The sequence below is a fragment of the Erpetoichthys calabaricus genome, chromosome 7 (genome assembly GCF_900747795.2).
Source record: "Erpetoichthys calabaricus chromosome 7, fErpCal1.3, whole genome shotgun sequence".
NCBI lineage: Eukaryota > Metazoa > Chordata > Cladistia > Polypteriformes > Polypteridae > Erpetoichthys > Erpetoichthys calabaricus.
This window is the reverse complement of record NC_041400.2, coordinates 169,893,077-169,914,794: the sequence shown is the minus strand read 5'-3', so window position 1 is coordinate 169,914,794 and position 21,718 is coordinate 169,893,077. Positions and strand designations below refer to the sequence as shown.

Below are 21,718 nucleotides of genomic sequence, written 5' to 3'. Positions count from 1 at the left end.
ATACTATGTTAACACTAATGGTACTGGTATATATATATTGCATAGTTTTACTGTCAAATAAAGCAAAGAGTACACCGTGGCAGATGTTTGCCGAATGGCAGACCAACCACAAGCGTTACCTGTTAGGTAACCACCCACACAATTCAGGTCGTTGAGACTCAGACTACGAATGCAATGAATATACTGTATATATAGCAGTACCATTAGTGTTAACATAGTTTTGACTTACCCTGTATGTGTATGTGTGTATATATAATATATGGCCACAGGGGTCGTACCAGACCCCACATAGACAGACACAGGCACAAGTCCAATATCACAGGCTTTATTTTCAAGTGGGAAATGCTTTTCCTTTGTTCCCCACCAAAGCACAGTACAGAGGAGCACTAAGCACAGATAATAAAGCACAGGACTTTATCTTCTTTTCAGTATCATTACGGCAGAATAATAGAAAGTGGCCATGATAACCCAAGGGTTTTGTTCTCTGTAGTTAATAAACTACTCGAACCCGCATCTGGCCCAACTACCTCTTCTACTGAAGTCTGTGAGGAATTCCTCCACTTTTTCCGTAACAAAATTAAAGATCTAAATAATTCAACTAACATAAATACATCATCTGTTTATATCTCTCCCCATTTTCCCACTCCATCCACCTCCTTCTCTAAGTTCTCACCAGTCACATCTGCGTTTGTTAATAACCTCCTTTGTAAGATGATGCCGACTACTTGTGTACTGGACCCCATCTCCACCACACTACTTAAATCCTGCATTCATGCCATAATCCCGACTGTTACAACAATAATAAACTCATCCCTTGACACTGGCTCTGTGCCGCTCACTTTTAAAATTGCTTCTGTAACCCCAATGTTAAAAAAGTCTGGTCTTGATGCTGACAATCTTAACAATTTCCGGCCTATTTCCCACTTACCTTTCCTGTCAAAAGTTCTTGAGCGTGTTGTAGCTTCCCAACTCACCAATTACCTAACCTCTAATAATTTGATGGAACCCTTTCAGTCTGGTTTCAGGGCGCGGCACAGCTGTGAAACTGCTCTGCTACGGGTAACCAATGATTTGCTTATGGCAGCAGACTCTGGACAAACCAGCATATTAATTCTGTTAGACCTCAGTGCAGCATTTGACACTGTCAGACATGACATCCTACTGTCCAGAATGGAGAACATGCTGGGTATCTCTGGCACTGCCCTCCAGTGGTTCAAGTCCTATCTGACTGATAGGCAAGAGTTTGTTAGTCTTGGCAACAGCATATCCAGCTCAGCGCCAGTCACACAAGGAGTTCCTCAGGGCTCTGTCCTCAGTCCTCTGCTTTTCTGTATTTACATGCTTCCCCTTGACCATATTATCCATAGCTTTGGACTGGGTTATCATTTTTATGCAGATGAAACTCAACTCTACTTCAATGTTAAAAGTGGAACTTCATCAGAGCTTTCTCAGCTCACAACCTGCCTTAGTGAAATTAAAACTTGGATGGAGCAGAACTCTTTAAAATTAAATTGCAATAAAACTGAACTCCTGCAAATTAGGACTAAAATGCAACTTAATAAAATGAGCTCCTTCCCAGTCTATCTTGGCGGTGATCTCATCAGACCTGCCTCTACTGTAAAAAATCTTGGTGTCATTTTTGATTCCTCCCTTTCTTATTCCGCCCACATAAATCACATTAAGAAACTTTCTTATCTTTCACCACCGTAACATATCCCGTGTTCGCTCCTTCCTCTCCTTCTCTAATGCTGAGAAACATGTCCATGCTTTTATCACATCCCGCATCGATTATTGTAATTCCCTACTGGCAGGTGCCCCTTCTAATCCTTATATCACAGCTCCAGCTTATTCAAAACTCAGCTGCAAGAGTCCTTACTTGAACCAGCAGCAGCGAGCACATCACACCCATCCTGCTCCATCTCCACTGGCTCCCTGTGTCTTACAGAATCGAATATAAAATCCTACTAATAACCTACAAAGCTTTAAATAACCTCGCGCCAAACTACATCATTGACCTTCTCCATCACTATGTGCCTGCCCGCCCACTAAGGTCCTCTGATTCTGGCAATCTTGTTGTACCCCACACTAATCTACACTCCATGGGTGACAGGGCCTTCAGCTGTATAGCGCCCAGACTCTGGAATGACCTACCAAAATTAATCAGGTCAGCTGACTCCATGAATTCTTTTAAAAAACAACGCAAAACTCATCTGTTCAGGAAGGTTTTTAGCTCTACTTGACTTTATTACCCTTCTCTCAGTTTACTTCTCTATCAAGATGCTAATGTAACCTGTATGTGTGTGTGCGAGATCATCAATTATGTTGTCTGTTTTTTTTTTCAGAATTCACTGTCTTAATCTTCTTTATTTATCTGGTTTGTACAATGCTATATACTGTATATGCTGCCGTTCTTTATTATATTCTGTAAGTGCCTTGAGCATGGGAAAGGCGCTATATAAATAAAATGTATTATTATTATTATTTCTTTCTCTTCCTGTCTGTCCTTCCCCCTCTACTCCTCCTCCAGCAAGCTTCATTTCCCTTCCTCCTGACTCTGGCTCTCTTAGTGAAGGCAGCGGCCTTCTTTTATGCTGCACCTGGCAGTACATCCATTGGCCTGTTGGCGTGATCCTGAGGCCCTTCTGGGTGAGGTGGAAGCCCGACAAAATAGGGTTCTGCAGTCCCTACAGCACCCCCTGGCGGCAACTACGGAGTCCAACAGGGCTGTGCAGAACTCTCATGGACACGTTTTAATCCAAGGACCGCTGAAACCCAGGGGACTTCCATCTAGTGCTCTGGGGAAGATAATGCCCTGAGCACACACTCTCCTCTGGTCCTTCCAATATTCAGGCATCCCAACCGGGCAAGGGTGCAGACTCTAGGCCACAATATATATGTAATATATATAGTTTGTCAGTCTGGGTGTTCTGAGTTCTGGAATCTATGTGGGGAGAAACTGAGATTAAGGAACATATCATTGCATGTTATATCAATATTCTAAAACTCGGTTAATCCAATTCAAGATTGTGAGGGCCTATCCCAGCAACACTGGGTGGACGGCAGGTACCATCTTTGGTCTGGACATCAGTACGTATGTGGTTTCATCCACGTACATGTGACCAATTTATAATCCCCAATTAATCTAAAAACACATGCTGGAGATGTGTGCAAAACCAAAGCAGAAACAATGCATAACACCTATAATTTAAATTAAAATTCTTTTTTGAAAGAACGAGAACTATACCACTTCAGTTCATGTTCATATTGCACTTTTTAAATATTGTTATATTAAGACTATTATCTATTTTTTATTTTTTTTTTTTTAAATATTTGTTTCCCGTAGAAGACATCATTGCTGTTCATTGGGGAAGAACAACCAAAGAATTGTTATACAGAACTGCAGGTGCTGAAAGGGCACTTTGACATAGTTCGATTTCTGGTGCAGATTGATGATTTCAGGTAAGCTGACTCTTTTATTATTTTGAATAGACGTCTCTCATATGCTGACATATATAAAAGACTACTCCAAAATACTTTAAACAAGAATTTTCATAGAGCGTGAAAAGAAAGTTGGAAAAGTCAGTGCTATTACATATATGTATTTTACAGTGGTGTAGCATGCTGCTATTTTATACTTGTTCTCAACTTAATATGAGATTTGCTTTCACAATCTTTATTATTCTGTTTTTGTTCAGCAATAAAAAGATCTCTGTAAGCTGTTGTAAGTCAAGTTTCACGCCTCGACACTTCCAATAATCCTTTGTTATTGAGGGCTTTGTGGCAGGCTTTTCTAGTCTTTACCATGTCTCAGCTGAAAACACATTGTAGTTTTTTTTGATTGGTTTCAAAGACAAAAATGTATCCTTTATCAGACTCCATGACTGTTATTTTTTTCCTTCCTGTAACTCTGTTTTAGAACAAGTACTGAAGGCCAGAAGGTGTCAGAGGCCACCAAGCAATGTTAAGCCTGTGCAGAGGCCTGTTAAAAGATGTTCTTTGGAGATAGAACTTTGTAGTGCAATCTTTTATATCAATGGTATTTCTAAATAAAAGGTGTAGAGAGTTTAAAATTAAAACAGTGCAGTACTTTCCAAATCATTAACTAACCCCCCTTATTTTTCCTGTATTAAATAATGCATATAGCCATCATAGAAACTGATTTAACCTTTTAAATGTTTAAATGTTTCTCTAGAAGAAAATGTATAGAGGTTGAGTAGACATTTAGTGCCACATAAAATATTTTAGGTCGGTGCCCAACACTTTGTTTTTTTTGGCAGGTGGAAAGTAGCCCTGCTAATCTCTGTCACAGTCTGAAAATTTCTTTTAACAAGGTTCATACAACCAGGGCAAATGGGCAGGTATACTGTAACCTTCATCCTTCCCTCCATTCACCCATCTGTTTCCTGTGCTTAGCTTTTCTAAATCATAATTGTGAACATCTGAAAAAGGGGACAGTCTACTATATCATGCACTCACATTAAGTTGTTTATTATGGGTGTTTAAACTAACAGCGTGTTAAGAAACGGATGTGAAGTTAGGTTATGCAAACTCCTTACACCTAGGAATCAAACTAGATTCAGCTACTCCTTCGTGCTGCCTGCTTTTTCACTTTATTTCGATTTTGACGTTTCAGTGTACAATACTTTCTGTTCTCGACTTTCCTTGGGTTGCCATGAATTATAATTTTTGTGCTGAAGACGTATGTTACATAGAGCAGGACTTGTCAAACTGAGGCCACCGTGCCACACTTTGGGGGTACAGAGCAGTCCTGCTGAGATTGACAAACTAAAACATAAAAAAGTCTGTATTTAAGATTGTCTTTCATTATCTCAGTTTTTAAAAATGTGAAAGTGAATATGTTTTTTAATTGTTGCTTAAAAGTAGTCCTGTATCAGAGTAGTTACTGAGTACAGCTGCAGGCTCACAATGTGCGAGATACATGAGGGAACATACACACATTAAAAAGTGGCCCATAAAAAAACATAGCGACTGAACCCATGTCTTCATGTTTGACTTTGCATCTCCCAGTGCTTCTGCTGCTTCAGTCCTGTCTAACTCACCCACATTGTTCTCCTCTTCCATGTCTACCGCATGTGCCAATTTGAAGCCTCCCTCTGCCTAGTTGAGGTCTGACATAACCCCACCCTCTCCCAACATCTTTGAGTCAATTCATGTCCGAAGCATGATTGCCTGGAAAGTACACATCAAAACTGAGGGATTTTTGCGAAATTGCATTTTAACATCATGTCTTTCTTATCCCCTCCACTTCCCAATGAGAAGTTTCCAGTGTGTCTCTCTCGCTCTCTCTCTTTCTTTCAGGTCCAATCTGCCAATATTACAATATTTTTAGTTTTGTTAAACATTTTTAGTATGCCACCATTTTTATAGCAGTTATAGGAATTGTCAGACTAATGCAGAAAAATATACATTTAGGAATAAATGTTAACTATTATTAATAACTATACACTGTGTTTGTTTTGCTCCCCTGCTTTGTTTTGTCTATTCATAATATTTTGTGAATATTTTGCCTGTCTTTTTTATCTTACATAATCTGTTTACCTAATCATCTCCTTTTCCTATGTGTTTACTTTTTTCTGTTGTAATCTTTAATTGATAAACTGTTACTCATTTATGTTTGATTTTTTTAGCCTTCGTAGTCAGTAATTAGGGTAGATAATAAAGCTGAAAATTTGTATTTTAGTGTGTAATAACCAGTGTTTATTTTAATTGACTATGAAATACAGAAATATACATATTTTTAACATGTTTTAGGCATACACAAATTCTTGCATTTTCCTGTATTATGATTCTGAGTATTTTCTTCTTTTTTCTTTATCTAGCAGCCAATAAATAGTGGCTAGCAAATAAAGGGTAGCTTTTGTAATAAAATTTAAAAAGAATTGACTGAAAAAGTTGAGGGTTGATGAATTTTTATCGACTGTGGTCCAAACAGCATTTAGCAGTTTGTTTATTTAGAGGCACTTTCTGGTTAACCCAAGATGCATAAATAAATGAGATCCTGAATTAATAATAAGAACTGTCTTCTATTTAAGGAACTGATTGTACTAAAAATATACACTCACTCACTTATAGTGTTTGTGGAATGTCAGGATTAAGATTGCCTGCTTTTGGTCTAGAATGAAATGCTGGATCTGTAAAGCATATACAGTAGACCAAAATAAAAAAATAGATTTTTTTCTTAAATAATTGAATTCATCAACAATAGCTTAATTATGTACTATGGCCTTCCATTCAGTAATTCACTTGTTTTTAATGTGGTATGTTGATAATGATAGAGCATTAAAAACAGTGTTCTCTGGCATTCATTTTGTACCTTAGCATGCTATTTTAAGTATTTAGTTTTGTTTATTTTGTTTGTGGATTACAATTAAATCTAGTAAAAGTATGGCCTGTTGATTTAATTGTTATATGATTTAGTTTGCATCACATATTGGTGTTGTTTATAGTATATTTTCATTGCATCGTTTTGTGCTTGTGTGTACAAGAGTTTTTAAATTAAAAAGACAGTGATTGATGTAATTCTTATTCAGACAAGTGTTATTTTTGAACATTGTTTATTTAGCTTATATGCTGTTTTCTTGAGTCAGCCTGTGGATGGTTTTACAATGATGGACTCAAATATCAGTATTTATAACTTTAATTAAATGCACATTTAGGCTAATATTGTGATGATGTACATTAGCGTTACTGGTTTTTAGTATTTGGCATTCTTGACTAATGTACTTTTAAAAGGCTTAATGATTCACTATGAGTGACTCATCACTAACAAAAGTCAAAACATTCACTAAGCAATTTTAGTAAAATCTTTATTCTAACAATGGTTAAGTTTTTTCAAAACATCTTTATAAATGCACATTTTATTTGAACACTTACAGAGAGAGACTTAGAGAGACTGTATTTTTTATATTTAAGTGAAGAATTATTTAATTAAATTATTTAAAGCATTCCCCAGTCAAGACTAATCAAGAGTATTGAAAAGAACACTTTCTCATATTTTGTACTGCATCACTAGGGATACTCAAACTCTTAAAGTGTAGCTGCCTTTAAGAGATAGTTTTCAAACCTGCCCACATTTTAGCTTCAGAGAAAATATTAAAAGGCTAAAATGAGACCTCTAATTTACCTTTTTTTCTTTTATAAAATCTTAATGTAAAGACATTCAAAAGGCAGTAGTTTATAACATAATGACAATAGTTATTTAAACTGCATTAACAAGTAAATAAGTTTGGACATTTATGTTGAAATAAGGACAGTTTCTGAGGAAAAAATGGAAGTTTGCTTTAAAAGTTGTTTGAAATATATCTGGTTTTAAAAAGGCAAAAACAATGAAAAAAGGAACAAATTTAATGTCACATTTTTATAAATACTTGTTTACAAATGAATGTGTAGTGTATAAATGTTTAAGTAGTGTTGTGCAGAATTTACCGTTTTATGACTGTGTTTTATTGCATATTATTATATTATACCTAATGGAATGTTAAATGTAACTAAAAATGTACTATGCATTCTTATGCTAAGGATGTATTTTATGATCAGAGTTACAATAATATGTAGAAAACCTAGCATATGTTGGACAGCAGTCTGATTGATGAATATCATTGTTTTGAATGATTATTTTTTAGCAAACCAAAAGTGGTTTTGGTTCTCAAAAGCATAACGTTACTTTTCTAAATGACAATATATCTCTCTATTATAAAAGAAAATCTTGAGACGAGACTATTGCCAAGAGATTTTTTTCAAGTCCTGCGAGACAAGACTATTGCCAAGAGATTTTTTCAAGTCCCGCCCTTGTCTCAGCCATTTGTCATCCACGCCCACATTCCTCTCACCTCTTATTTATGTGAATGCTTTTGTCAGACACAGTTCCTGTGCTCTCAGCTGTTATACATTTTTATGTTGTACTCACGTTAAGTTCCCAATAAAAGAAGACTTATTATGTCCAAATCTTATTGAAGAATTTCATCCCGAAGGGTTATCAACAGAAGAAGTGAGTACACGGACAATCCTATCACCGAGAAAAAATGAAGGCAAACTAATTAACGTGAAAATTGTTGTTTCGTTTACACGGCAAATTGGTTAAATGCGTATCAATAAACTATGCTGTCGAACAATTCTGACATATAAAATTTTAACAGGCGACAAGAAAGGTAATGTAGTACATCTCCCCCGGATAACATTAGACACCAAAGGAGATCTTGATATGCCATTCGTATTAAAACGTTTACAGTTTCCCATTAGAATAGCTTTAGCTATGACAACAAATCACAGGGACAAACATTCGAAAAAGTCTGTTTATTTATTAGAGAGAAAGAAACGCTAGTCACTCACGGGCAGTTATACGTTGTGTTTTAACGATGAAAGTCCAAACACGGAACGCCAGACAGAGCGAAAACATATAACGCAACGAATATCTCTAACGCAACATGAAACATAATTTTCTTTCAATTTATTACATTTTACTATGGTTAATTACTCGCTGTAATGTAAAATAGTTTTTACTATGGTTAATTACTCGCTGTAATGTAAAATAGTTAGTTCTATTATGCATATGTATCAATTCCCATGAAAATAACAATCTGTTTAAATTGTACATCTGCTTCCCTGTATGCGAGTGGCAGATCTGCAAAGTATCTAGCACGTAGAGCCCGCCTTTGGGTTGGCGAGCAAAGCAAGCGGTATCGTTAAGTTAAGATTAAGAAAAATATAAGTTATATGGCTGTAGTGTAATTGATTACCTGTTATAATTATTAAGCTACTTTATGTTTACCATATTAAATTGGATATGCTGTGGACACACAACTAATAAGTGATTGTAACCCACAGGTTTGCATCTGCTGACGATGATGGACTTGTTTTTGTGTGGAATATCCAGGTAAGTACATATTGATTAACAAATAATGTGATAATGAACAAAATACAAAGACTGTAGAGGCAATGGGTAGTTTTGTTGATGTCTATAAAAACTGTAAAATGTTAGACAATATTTTTTACAAAAAAGGAAGAAGAAAACAAGCCAAAAGTGATACTTAAAAATCTCTAAGGAATCTTTTCTAACAATTTATGACAATGGGGTGTAAATGTCCATTGCTTCCTTAAACTTGGCACTATCTTTGCAGAAATTGGAAAACTAAAGTCAGTGCTGTTCACATTAATACTAATAATTTAAGAAGACTTTCAGAGTCGTCGTAAATTTTAATGTGTCTAGAAACAATGAATTTCTCAGTTAATCATAAAAGGCCTTTTTTTCTTTAAATAATGACATAACTTTGATTCTATACTTCCATTGACTCACTGCATGCATTATAAACAGTTGACATACTTGAATATTTAACTATAACCAATTTGTTCATGTTTTTTAAAAGAAGTTAATAAAACTTATTTTTCCTGTAGTATTGGTGGTTTCAGAATATAGCACAAAAACCTTGCTGTTCTCAATACTGCCACATTCTGTTTTGAATAGTACAACAGATTTTTTTATGCTTAGTTTTTACATTTTGGACATTAGAAGGTTGGGCGGTGCAACTTGCACTTTTCCTTCCCTTGCACTGGTTGTTGTCCATGTAAATCTTCTCACATGGTACCTATGACTATGTGCGTTTTCCTCTGCATGCTCCTGTGACATCCCCAAACACATATAGATTAGGTTAATTGATAATCCGAGTCCTGTGACAGTCTGTTATCCTGTTCCAGGCTTTTTCCTGGTTTGTGTCCAAAGCTAGGCACCATTGTCAATTTAATAATGCTAAGGAAAAAATTTAAAACAGCCCATTCATTTTCTTTAATTCACTTTAAACATTTACATGATTGAATTTCATATGAAAGATTAATCTCACAGTACTCTTTGATGTATGTTATGTCACACCTGCATTTTAAAGGCTGTAATTTAAGATGGTTTTGGACTGTTTAATTATGTGCATTATCCTCATTTTTTATTTCACCTTTGTGATTCTTCTTTTGCTAAGGGTTTACCTAAAAAAATAGATTTTAAAAGTAGCCTTGTAGAATTTTAAATGATAAGTGTTTTGTCTTGGTAGAGTAATATATTACTCTACTTTCCCCTTTTGTATTATTAATGTGTAGCCTTTGTCAGAATGCCTCAAATCTCACAGACTTATCACGGTTTATAATGTACTAGCAAAATACCTGCGCTTTGCAGCAGAGAAGTAGTTTGTTAAAGAAGTTATGAAAAAGAAAAGGAAACATTTTAAAAATAACGTAACATGATTGTCAATATAATTGTCGTAGGCTTATTTTAGTACTGAGAGTGAATTTGATGATTGTAAAGAGTTTATGATTGTAAATGTTGTGTATGAGAAATGCACATTTTTGGGCAGGGAGCCAACCACGTGCTAGGTGCGCGGACAGTGGCTGTGCGGAAAAAGGAAGGGGAACCGGGGGCAGCCCTTGTGAAATGCCGTGAAATGAGTCTGTTAATTGAAATAAGGAATGAAACCACCAAAAGGAGAGGTCAGTTGTGAAAGTTCCTTATGGCATAATGGTGAGAACCACCAAAAAGAAGACGTTATTTTGGAAGGTTTGTTATGGGGCACGGCGTGAAATGAAACATATTTAACATTTGTAAGTACAGCGTAAAGAATGAGCATGGGAAATTTGGAATTCCTACTTATATTGGAAGTTGCAGAAATAGTGAAGAGAGGTTTCCCCTATCTATATATACAGTTTAGGGGGTACACTTGGGTGTTGCAATAGGACATGAAACATACCTAACTTTTGTAGGTTCACTGCAAGGAATGAGCATGCGAAATTTCAGCTTTCCACCTATATGGAATGTGGGAAAATTAGTGATGAGTCAGTGAGGGCTTTGCCTATTATATGTATAGATTGTACCATATAACTTCTCCCCACCTTTCCTCCTACATTTATAACCTCAGACAATTAGGTGTAGTAAAAAACATGCAGGAGTTAACTTACACTTTAAATAATGTATTATTGATAATATTCATAAATAATATCAACAGGCAAAGTGCAAGTGAACACTGGCAACCATACCACATGATAAATGCTGATGTGTAGTATCAGGTGGCACACGGACTTGTAGTTACTTTAAATGGCTTTAGTTAATGCATCATTTTTGGTCAGCTTTCTTCAGAACAGGCTGCATGGCCATCTCAATATGGCTGCCGAGTTGTGCTTCTCAGTATGGTCTTTTTCAGTTCACGGTGTGTGAGATGCTCCTTCATCAGTTGGTGTAAGAAAGACAGGGAGGTGTAAAGCTACCAAATTTATGCATTCTTTGTCCAAACCCTTACACCAATAGGGCGTCGTGCTACAGAATGGCCTCTGATTCAGGCCAATCCCAAACAACCATACTTCAGACCAATGGGGCACACTATACCTTTCACACCTGCCCCCAAAAGTATTTGCTCAGCTGATGCTTGCCTGCTTGGTAGATTGGCTTTCCTGTGGGGGTTGATTGAGAGAGCCCTGCAGAGAAACACTTGCCAAACTTGTTTTAGGCACTTCCCTCAACCCTGTCATAATTTACAAAGACTCAGTCCTAAAAGGGGTGGGGGAGGGGTTCTTAACCATCAAACCGTTGCTGTTCTTATCAATAATGTAACACTAATATTACATTGCTTTGTCTAAGTTACAAATAAAGACATACAAAATATGTATCAACTTATATACAAAATCTCACACCACAACAATAAGTTTGGAAGTTGAACATATTTCTTCACAATCATGGTATATATTAATTTGCCCTATGAAATTGCATAGTAAAGTGATGAATTTTTTTATAAATTTTAAAAATACCTACCCTGCGTTTTTACAATGGCGATTAAGGGTCTTGGAATTCTAGTGTAAAAATAAAAGCCTTAAAACTTACCAAATATCTCAAATTTGAAGCATCAAAGTTTTCAGTTGAAGAAAACAAGCATTTCTAAGGCATGCGTGTGGCAAGTTAATTTTAATATATTTTATCACAGATTTTGTGTACTATTTTCTTGAGGTAAGTATGCATGTCTCCTTTGCAGTGGGTGTTGTGGGTGAAGTTTTTACACAGCTACTAGCACCAGTGCCCACCTACCTAACATACCCTCTCCCCCCAGCCAAATGTCCGAAGCTACAGGCTATGTATTTTGCTACTTTGTCTCTGCGATTATTCTGCAATGGCTTTGTTTTGCCATGGCTTATATCAACAGACAGATGCATGCCCAAATGATATGATTATTTTTTTCTAACTAGCACCTACTTTTCACCTGTTACATTTCGTGTTATTATTTTACATAGCCAATGGAGCAAGATTTACGCCAAGTGGAAGCATCCTGGTGAACAGCGCACATAAGAGTTTCCTTGTACTTCATACATTCAACATGAACGTCCATACTAGTTTCACAGGAGCAATCAACACTTAGCATTATATACTTCCCAAGGCATGTTGTGTGCATGCACGATAAAATAATTATTCTGGGAAAATGACAAGAGTGTGTGATAGAGCCAAACCACAGTGAAACAGATTGAAGTGCCTCAGACCAATTATCAAGTTTTATATTATATGTGTAGTCAATCTTTGCAGAGGACATGGTAATAAAAGAACTGAGGACAAAATTTTTGAGTGAGTAAACTTACACTCACTGATGCCGGTCATTCCATAAATACATGGGGAAGATGTGCAAACTGCTATGCTACCACTCTATCTATGTTCAAATATCTATAAACTTCTGCCTGATTAAAACTAAATGTATGTCTATAAAATCTCTTCAGTTCTTGTCACTTGTTTGCACACTACACATGTGCTCAGTCTTTCTCTCACAAGGCCATTGAAGAACACGCATTATGATAACTGGGACAGCAGGCAATTTCTTTGGAAATAATGCAGTAATTTGTTTTCTTTTGAGCAAGGGAATAAGCTTCTGTATAGTTAAATTAATCTAAAGTGTGACTTTTCTTTCAGTTATTATTGTCAAGTTGTCTACAGAATAGATATAGCAATTCTCATCTGGGCAATTAATTTTCAATAATGTCAATAACAGAGCTTGGGATGGCTCTTTGAGGTGAAATGACACCTCTAGCACTGAAGGGTGCCTGGAGGAAGATGAGAAATGAAATGAAGCACTGAATCTCACAAAAACTGTTTTGCTTTTTTGCCTTTTTTCCTTCCTAAAGCAGCATAGGTACACTGTTTTGTAATAACTGTTATCAAGGAAATACACAATACACACAAAAACATAGAAAAAGAGTTGAGGTAGCCACCCCATATACTTGAAATTTAGGTTCAAGGAAAACAAAATTATGTATTTTTAGATGGCGCTCAATACAAAACTGACTAGGTCTAACAAAGGTGAAGTTTATATGTGATCGGAACAGGAAGTGATTTTAGAGACCCAGATCAGGAAGTGAGGTCAAGAGAGCTGGGACTGGAAGTGATTTCATAAGGTGGGACTTCCTGCTGATGGTCTGTAGAGGAGGAAAGAGAGAAAGTGTTAGGTGATATGGCCAACACCTGGTCTAGCGGATGAATACTCTTATTAAAGCTTGTAACCTGATTCCCAATCACACGTGTGTGACAGTATGCATTCTAAAGACGTGGTTCAGGCTATGCATTTTTAAAATGTATTAAAATGCTTCACTTTTGAATATGATTTCATGTGACAAACTAGAATATACAGTAAATATAAATTTCAGACTTAATCTGCCAAGTTTGAAATTTAAATTTCAAAAGTATTTACTAATACTTTTTAATAATCTTTTCATACACTGTTTTGCTTGTTTTGTGATGTAATTTTTGAACTTTTCAAATATGAATTAGTCCAACAACTGTTAGTGTACCTTTTTTATTATGGACTTGTTGCATCAGTTAAAATGTTTCTAATCATGTATACTGTCTAAAAGAAATGTGTCGTCTTCTGATATGGTTTTGGTTGAAATTTATGACCTATGTTTGTCAAATCTCTTGGATTTCATACAAGTCTTTATCCTGGCTTGTATGTTTCTCAGTAGTACTATCTTAGTTACTTGGCATTACCCAGGCTAGAAGATAGAAAGGTAGAAAGGTTAAAGGTAATCACTAGTTATATATGACCTTCGATTCATCAAGCTTCCCTGCTACTGCAATGAGATTCCATATAAGCCTATATATTAAGTTGGACTATCCCTGAGTTGTTCTCTTTCATGTTATCCCAGGCGTCATTCACAGCTTTCTGTAGCTCATGCCACCTCTTCATATGCAACCTAACCTTTACTTAAAATCAGAAGAGAAGGAAAATGGGAATAGCATAACAATCACTAAAGCTAAACTAATCACCAACTATCATTTGTATACTGAAGAGAATGGGATGCAATGCCTAGTTCAAGGTCTGCAGCAGTGTTTTACTAATGAGAGTTTACTCTTACAAGCATAAACGTCAGTAAATGACTGTGAAGACAGTGTGATCTGGGGCGGTATGGGGCTATCATAAAATAGTGAATGGATATCTTTAATCAAATAAAAAGTTAAGTGCAATAGGCAGGACTTGAACTCAAATGCTGTGCTTGAAAGGTGAGTGTACTAACCACTACATCACCACCACAGCCTGTTTGGCACTCTTTCTGAGCTGGTTGGTCACACTGTTGAATTTCTTGCTCACATTTTTAAACCCCAAACTGGCCATTCTGCCTGCCTCCCTGAATTAAATGTCAAGAACCTGTGTATAAAAAATTTCAAGTCAATTGTTTGATAAACAGCTGTGCATAAAGAACAAAAACAAAATGTACTTTAAAGAAATAGAGAGGCTCAAGTATTTGTAAACCTTCAAGATAATTAACATCCGTGTATCTAACATAAACAACCACCAGTGCCCTAATGCAGTTGAAAGTGTAATATTTCTGTTAGCCATGGGGAAGGAAATGCGTAAAAATGTAAATTAAATATATTGTTCAGTGTTTTCTTTGTATATAGTAAATGAACTCAAAATTCAGATTTCATGTTGTAAGTAAACTACATATTTTTTAATTGTAAAATGCTCTGTACGATGCAGTTTGAACTATGTTTTTACTACATGAAGCAAGAAATTCATCAAGTTTGCCAGCAGAGGGCACATTTGATGTTTGTTTTTCGAGTAGTGCTAAAAATAGCATAATTTGAAGGAATGTTTATGTTATTATTTACAATTTACAAGTACTGTATTGAGTTCTTATAAAGTATTAGTTTGAAAATCCTGGTCATATGTGTAATTTTATGCAGTTCATTATAAAAGAGTCAATAAATATTATTATAAGTAATTGAAATATTATAGTAAATATTATCGAATACCCTTGTTTGTGTCCTTTCACACCCTCACAGTAACATCTGTCGTATTATCTTTAACCAGTGTTCCATGCTCTGCCAAGGTGTCCACATGGCTAATTTCCAAGGTCAAAGTGAAAAAACTTTTCGGCAAATTTCATCGATCAACGCTACTATTAAACAAAATATTCATATAAGAGTAAATGGTAATATTATTAAAATAATTTAGTTAAATTTTTTTTCAGTTTATTCCAATTTATATTAACCACTCCTGCTTCAAAAATATTAATGGAATTTAATTTCTTCTGTTTGGAATGCAAATCCACAAATAAAAAAATAACTCTAAACAAAGCTACATCATGAAGTTGCCTAAATTTTAGTTTTACTGCTGTATAGTAGTACATACATGCTTTAAGATTATGGATAAACTTTTCACTCATTTGGCTGGTTATGGTGAAAATGTAAAACATAATTTTCTTCCTGTATGCAGTGCTCTGAACACTTGTTTCTGTAACAGCCGTTAACCAAGTTAGAAATCCAGTCATTTGTCATGGATGTGATACACTAATACAGGACATACTTAAAGGCCAAAATGTTTCTCTTAGTTAAACTAATGTTTATTATATATAATCATAGATTTCTGTCTTCTCTGTATTTAAAATATGTAGTACACTTGGTTTTGAGACTTTTAGAAATTTGTATATTAATAATATATTTACATCCTTGATAATATATTTACATCCTTCAAACAGCTCTGCATCAAATATGATCTCCTATTTAAACAATTTTCCAACCGCATGCAAATAAGAAATTATTATCCCTAACCTTTCCCCTGATGCAAGGGAAGCTCCTCCATAAACCATTCTCAGTGCTCACTCACTACCCGTTTGGCTTCCAAAGTCAGTATAGTGGCACTCTATTTGTCTGGTCCAGCTCACTACCAGGTGATGATCTGTATAGCTGAGTAACAGGCAAGAGTGGGGAAGACCCAAGCATGCTTGACATTGGCAAGTTTAATTCCATAGAAGTCATATCACACTCACCCATATCACTCATACTTATTTCTAGAAAATATTTCTTGCAGCTAATTCGTTTCATGAAGAAGTAAACAACATCAAGTGGATGCAACAAATGTGCACCAAACTTCCCCTTGGATGTTGCCCCTATGCTTGAAGGAGAACCATATTTGCAGTATTATCGTGTAATGAGTGGAACTCACCCAGTTCATTATGGATTGTCCTTCTCTCACACCCTAAACTTTATTCACAAACACACAAAAGACATACACATAGACTGTATCCAAACAAGCACTGATTATAAGTGATGCTTGCACAGTCTATCACTCATCAGTTCTCCACATTGGAACTCACTAACTTTGGTTTGAACAACACACAGGTGTCCTCAGATATAACCTAGACAACAAGAGTACCTTGGTCCCCGAGAGTAACCTAGATGCATGAATATAACAGGTGACGAACCTTGATCCCTAAGAATAACCTACAAATACAGAGTCTAATATTCCTTGGTTTAAACCACTTACTGGCCAACACTGTTTTTTACCCTTTCCATGCTATCTACCCTATTGGAAATGCATTTTCCCAGCCTACTGACTCTGCAGGAAAAGAAAGTGGCTATCTCCATTATACCAGGACGCCCTGTGTTTACTGTATTACTTCAGTCACTCTAAATATAAAAACAATTTATATAAATTGAAAAACAAACTATTATTTATTAAAATGGAATAATATCAGTGTATTTCGTCTTAGAAAGTTTACTTAAGAATAGCAGCATTGTTGCCAGTGTGTCAGATGTTGTCCTGGGCAGCATGTTTAAATTAAGTACTTGGGCATATTTGCTATGCCCCCTAGATGATAGAATGATGTAGGGAGATGGGGAGAGACATGAAAGTTCTCTATTACCCTCACATTTATGACAGTCCTTGGGTTCCCTGCCACACCTCATGGACAAATGGGATCAATTTTGTTTAGCTTGTTTAGCTATAACTCAGTCCCCCAGATCAGCATGACAAGAAATAGCCTACTTTTGTTCCTGCTTTTCATCTTTTTCTCCAATTTCCAAGCTCATAAGGCACTATAGTCATTATAAACTAAGAGTGTACATTTAGATAAACACGGAAAAAGAATGTACAGATGTAGTTAGGTCATAAATTGCCTTTAAATGCCCCAAAGAGTTCATTGTAGTTTGTAATTGATGTAATATATTTGAGGTGTATATTTTAATTTACACAAAATTATGATTTTATCCAATGAACAGTTGCCCGTAACAAAACCAGTCCTCAAAGGATGAAGACAACGAAAAAATAAATTAATTTAATGAAATCTGTGCTCCTCTGATGTCTAGTCATTATGCACCAGTCACCCTCATCAGCCAGTCCGCTTGTCATCTACTAAAAATGTGTTTTCCACTTTTTACAAATATAATATTTCTTCATTTCTTTTGTTTTATAAGCTATAATGATATTATACTGTAATGTACAGGTTACAAAGTCATTTTGTCCATGTAAGTTCTTCTGTGTGCACTTTTACTGGAAATATCCAAATGTTGTAGAGAAAAAGTCCTCTCATTTTACTCACATTCTGCATGAAGCAGCCTAATTAATAAAATAATTTATTAACACAGTTAATATTACACTTGATTTGTTTTGAGGAAGGAGAAACTAGTTGAACTAATTATTTGTTTCTTTTTATGATACTTAAATAGAACTTTACTAAACATAGGCTTGATGTTGTGTGGGCTTTGTAAATACTAATATCTAATAAGGAAAAGCTGTGATTAGTTATTCTTTTTCTAAATAGTCCTTAAAACACAAAGTTTTTTAATTTTAGTGTGATATCTGATCTTGTAATGGATTAGCTTGTAAAATAATTTAAAATACTTGATACATTATTTTTCTTTCAAGACAGGGGAAAGGCTTCATGAACTGAGAGGCCATACTCAGCAGATCACAGCAATTACTGGCTTCAAGATGAAAACTGCAGACATATGGTGTTCCATGATTTTGACTGCCTCCTCAGACAGGACTATCAGTGTATCCTTCTTTACAATGATTGTCATTATGTTTTAGTTTTTTTTTTCCTTTGAAAATAAAATATAAAGTAAAGCAAGGGTATGGTAGTTTAAAATTAAAATAGACCAATATAATTGCAATATTAAAAAATATGAACTGAAACATGACTTATAAAGATTACTAAAATTATGCCGAAATACCATTCCACTTTATAAAAGAACTGTTTTGCTCAGTATAGCTTAGCTTGATTGATGCTTGCTTAATAGTGCTTCTGGTAATACTTCTGTTACAAGGCAGCTACATTCATTATGCTTCTATTGAGCAACAACAAAATCAAAGTAGACAGAGTGATCTGTTATTAAACATATTTGTGATGGCTCTTTTGTTACATAAGACAAAGTGATATGAACATTAAGAAAAGGTAAAAATACAAAAAGGTACATTTCACAGATTGACCTGATATCTGCAGAGATTCTGTTTTTTAAATAATCCCTAGGAAATAAGACTAAGAATTAAAGTTTGAGTGAAAGTGGACTGTTATGGTCAGCAAATTCTAAAAATTGGTGTTTACTTTTTTTCCCCCAAATACACTAAATTTCCAGAAAGCATTTAGACCAATATTTGTCTTTTATTTGGGCAAAAGTGTAACATTTTATAGGCAGTGTTTTAAGGAAATGCTTTTGTTCGCTATTGTCACTTGTAGCATATTGCATATAGAAATCTCTGTCTTTAGCCTGCTGTCATTAAACTGGCCCCAGGCCCAGTGTTCATCGTTACAGCTGTTTCATTCTTGAATCAAAACATACAGTGAAGGTACTGAAAAGCCAGATGACATACCATTGTCAAATTTATGACTTAGCTTGTGGAAAATGAGTATGAGGCACCCTAAACATGAAATAACTGAGTGAAATTAAAAATACTAATTTGGCAAGCTTGAGGAAGTATGCTTGTTTTGAATGACATTAGTTCAGTTCATTATTCCATATTCCAGTGTTTTAAGAATTTTGTTCAACATTTTATTTATCTATTGAGACTGTATCTCATTTTTTAAATTCAGTGTTATTCATTTTTATAAAAATGTGTCAACCAAATAGTAACCAGAAGGTGAGTATAGAAATATTATTTACAACAAATTTTGATTCTTTAATTACTGGCTTGGCTATGGGATGTTGACAATGGAAACCGAGTACACACTGTCTCAGAACTTCAGTCTTCAGTAAAGGTAAGTGTTTTGTGCAGTCTAGTGATTTTAAGTTAAGATCATTGATATAAACAATAGATACATTAAAATATTTTATGGAACTTGAAGCATATTAATTTTTACAGTTGCAAGTAGATAATACAGTGGTCCAATAGATTTTGTTCAAATCCTTTTGCGGAAAAAATGTAACTAATCTGAATATAATGAAGAGCATATTATTCACTTTGTCATTCATTTATTTCATATCCCACTTTTTTATGCATTTTATACTTTAAGGGTAAGTATGGTATTTTTTAAGTTAAAGTAATACTGTATCTTCATAAACCTGGTATCTATGCATTTGCCACACAAATTTGTGTTCTAATGTTAAGCATTTTCTATAAATGCTAAAAAATACAAAGTTGGTGTTGGAGTTTTATAATGTAACCAATGGTGCACAAGACACTTAAAAAACAAAAGCCTAAAAATTATATTATTATATATTTTTAAATACATGCATTTTTCCAGCCAAGAGAGTTTATTCAAGCATTAATTTGTGTCTTGAAATTATCCACGCATTGTAAAATAGCTTATATATGTCAAATTTTTAATTATAATATAATTATTATTATATTAATATTACGAGATTCAGCAGTTTGAGAAGAAGAACAACTGGGTGCACTACATCAACATTTATCTTCTTCTGGAATAACCTTTCACCTCCTGGGGTATGGGTTTGTGTCAGAAGACAAAATCACAGTAAACTGTTTGTGCCACATGCTTGGTATTGTGTTGATTTACTTTCTATTCCACGTGGCAAATACATATATACCATGTTTGTGAAGAAATAACTTTTGACTACCGAACCTATCCTTTAAGGAGATGACCATTTAATAGCACTAGTACTTCCTTGGGTCACTTAAAACGGTCCTGTAGCCACTCCAGACAATTGAAAGACAATTACTATTCAGTGGTGTCTTGATTTCTGATACAGACTTAATGTTGTGGTGAAGACTGTTTGGTAGGGGTGAAGAAGCCAGCAAAAGTAGCCTGACTTGAATCTTGCAACTCTCAACCAGTTATCCCATGGATTTTTTTTTATTAAAAAGGAGTCTAATATGTATTCCACTTTGCACAAATTGCAGTTTGTTTTATTCTCTTAAAAGTACATTGAGAGTCTGATGTCAATGCAGGAACTATTTTGATTTTGAGTCACTCCCATACGTTTAATATCTACAAGCAAATCATATGTATGTACTTCTAGTGAAATATGTATCTAGCTTCTGGCATGAAATGAAGCTCTTTAAAGATTTGTATGGTTAATTGTTATCACTTGGCTTGTACTAGTGAGATGTGTAATTTGCTGCAAAAACATTTTTTGGTACTTGCAGATTAGAGATTTTCTTCATTTTAGTGTATTTTAGTTTCCTGAAATACTAAAAATTTACAATGCGAAGGCTATTATTAAATAATTTCACAGGCAAACAGTACACAATACATACTTCTCTAAACCAATGTTTTAACGTCCACCACCACCTCATCCTAGTTATAAGAGGGGCTATGAGAAAACTGCTAAAATTGACCATGGGTTCAAGCTTTTGCCTCAACACAGAATCTGTTCTTTTCTATTTTCAATATTCTTTTAATATTATTTTAGAGTTCTTAATCTTGTTTAGTGCACTGTCATCCTTAAATTAATCCTTTTGGAAATATTTTGCATAAAACACCCATTCTGAATGATCATTCTAATGTGGTTGTCTTTTTTCAACTGCTAGCTTGCCGTCTAACTGTACTTATTTCCTTACCCTGTATTAGCAGCTTATTCTTGATGTAGTATATTATCTGAAATTCTAACAACTAAAGTTTATACAATATGGGTGAACCCAGTGATTTTATCGTTATTTTGTTAGTAATTGTATCAGTTTCACAGTCACTAAATTGTCTGAGTGAAAGACACATTTACTGAGTCTTTAAGGTCCTTATTATCTGCAGCAAACAATAGTTAAGTAACAATAAATTAAACACAATCAGTTTACCTAATGTGTCATTCCCAGCCATCTTCAATGCAGTTGTAAAATGTATTGAAAAAGATAAATAATTAATAATAAAGTGGTTCAGTGCAGGGAATTTAGTTGTACTGTTTTCTGTTGGTTTATTGATGATTATCTGCAAAGTGATTATTGTAACATCGGAAATCATGTGATCTAAGTGTTTGAGTTTCTTAATGAAAATCAATTCATATTCTACAAAATGATAGTTTTTT

At 34.9% G+C, this 21,718-nt stretch overlaps 1 protein-coding gene across 1 annotated transcript in view; it reads left to right on the top strand.

Moving 5' to 3' along the window:
• The window catches only part of wdr41 (WD repeat domain 41), an 80,569-nt gene that overhangs the window by 22,211 nt on the left and 36,640 nt on the right, over window positions 1-21,718 (top strand). The window contains exons 3-6 of the mRNA XM_028805704.2: window positions 3,344-3,459; window positions 8,845-8,893; window positions 18,168-18,296; window positions 19,435-19,497. Coding sequence (XP_028661537.1) covers window positions 3,344-3,459; window positions 8,845-8,893; window positions 18,168-18,296; window positions 19,435-19,497 — 357 coding nt within the window. The remainder of the gene's footprint in view (window positions 1-3,343; window positions 3,460-8,844; window positions 8,894-18,167; window positions 18,297-19,434; window positions 19,498-21,718) is intronic.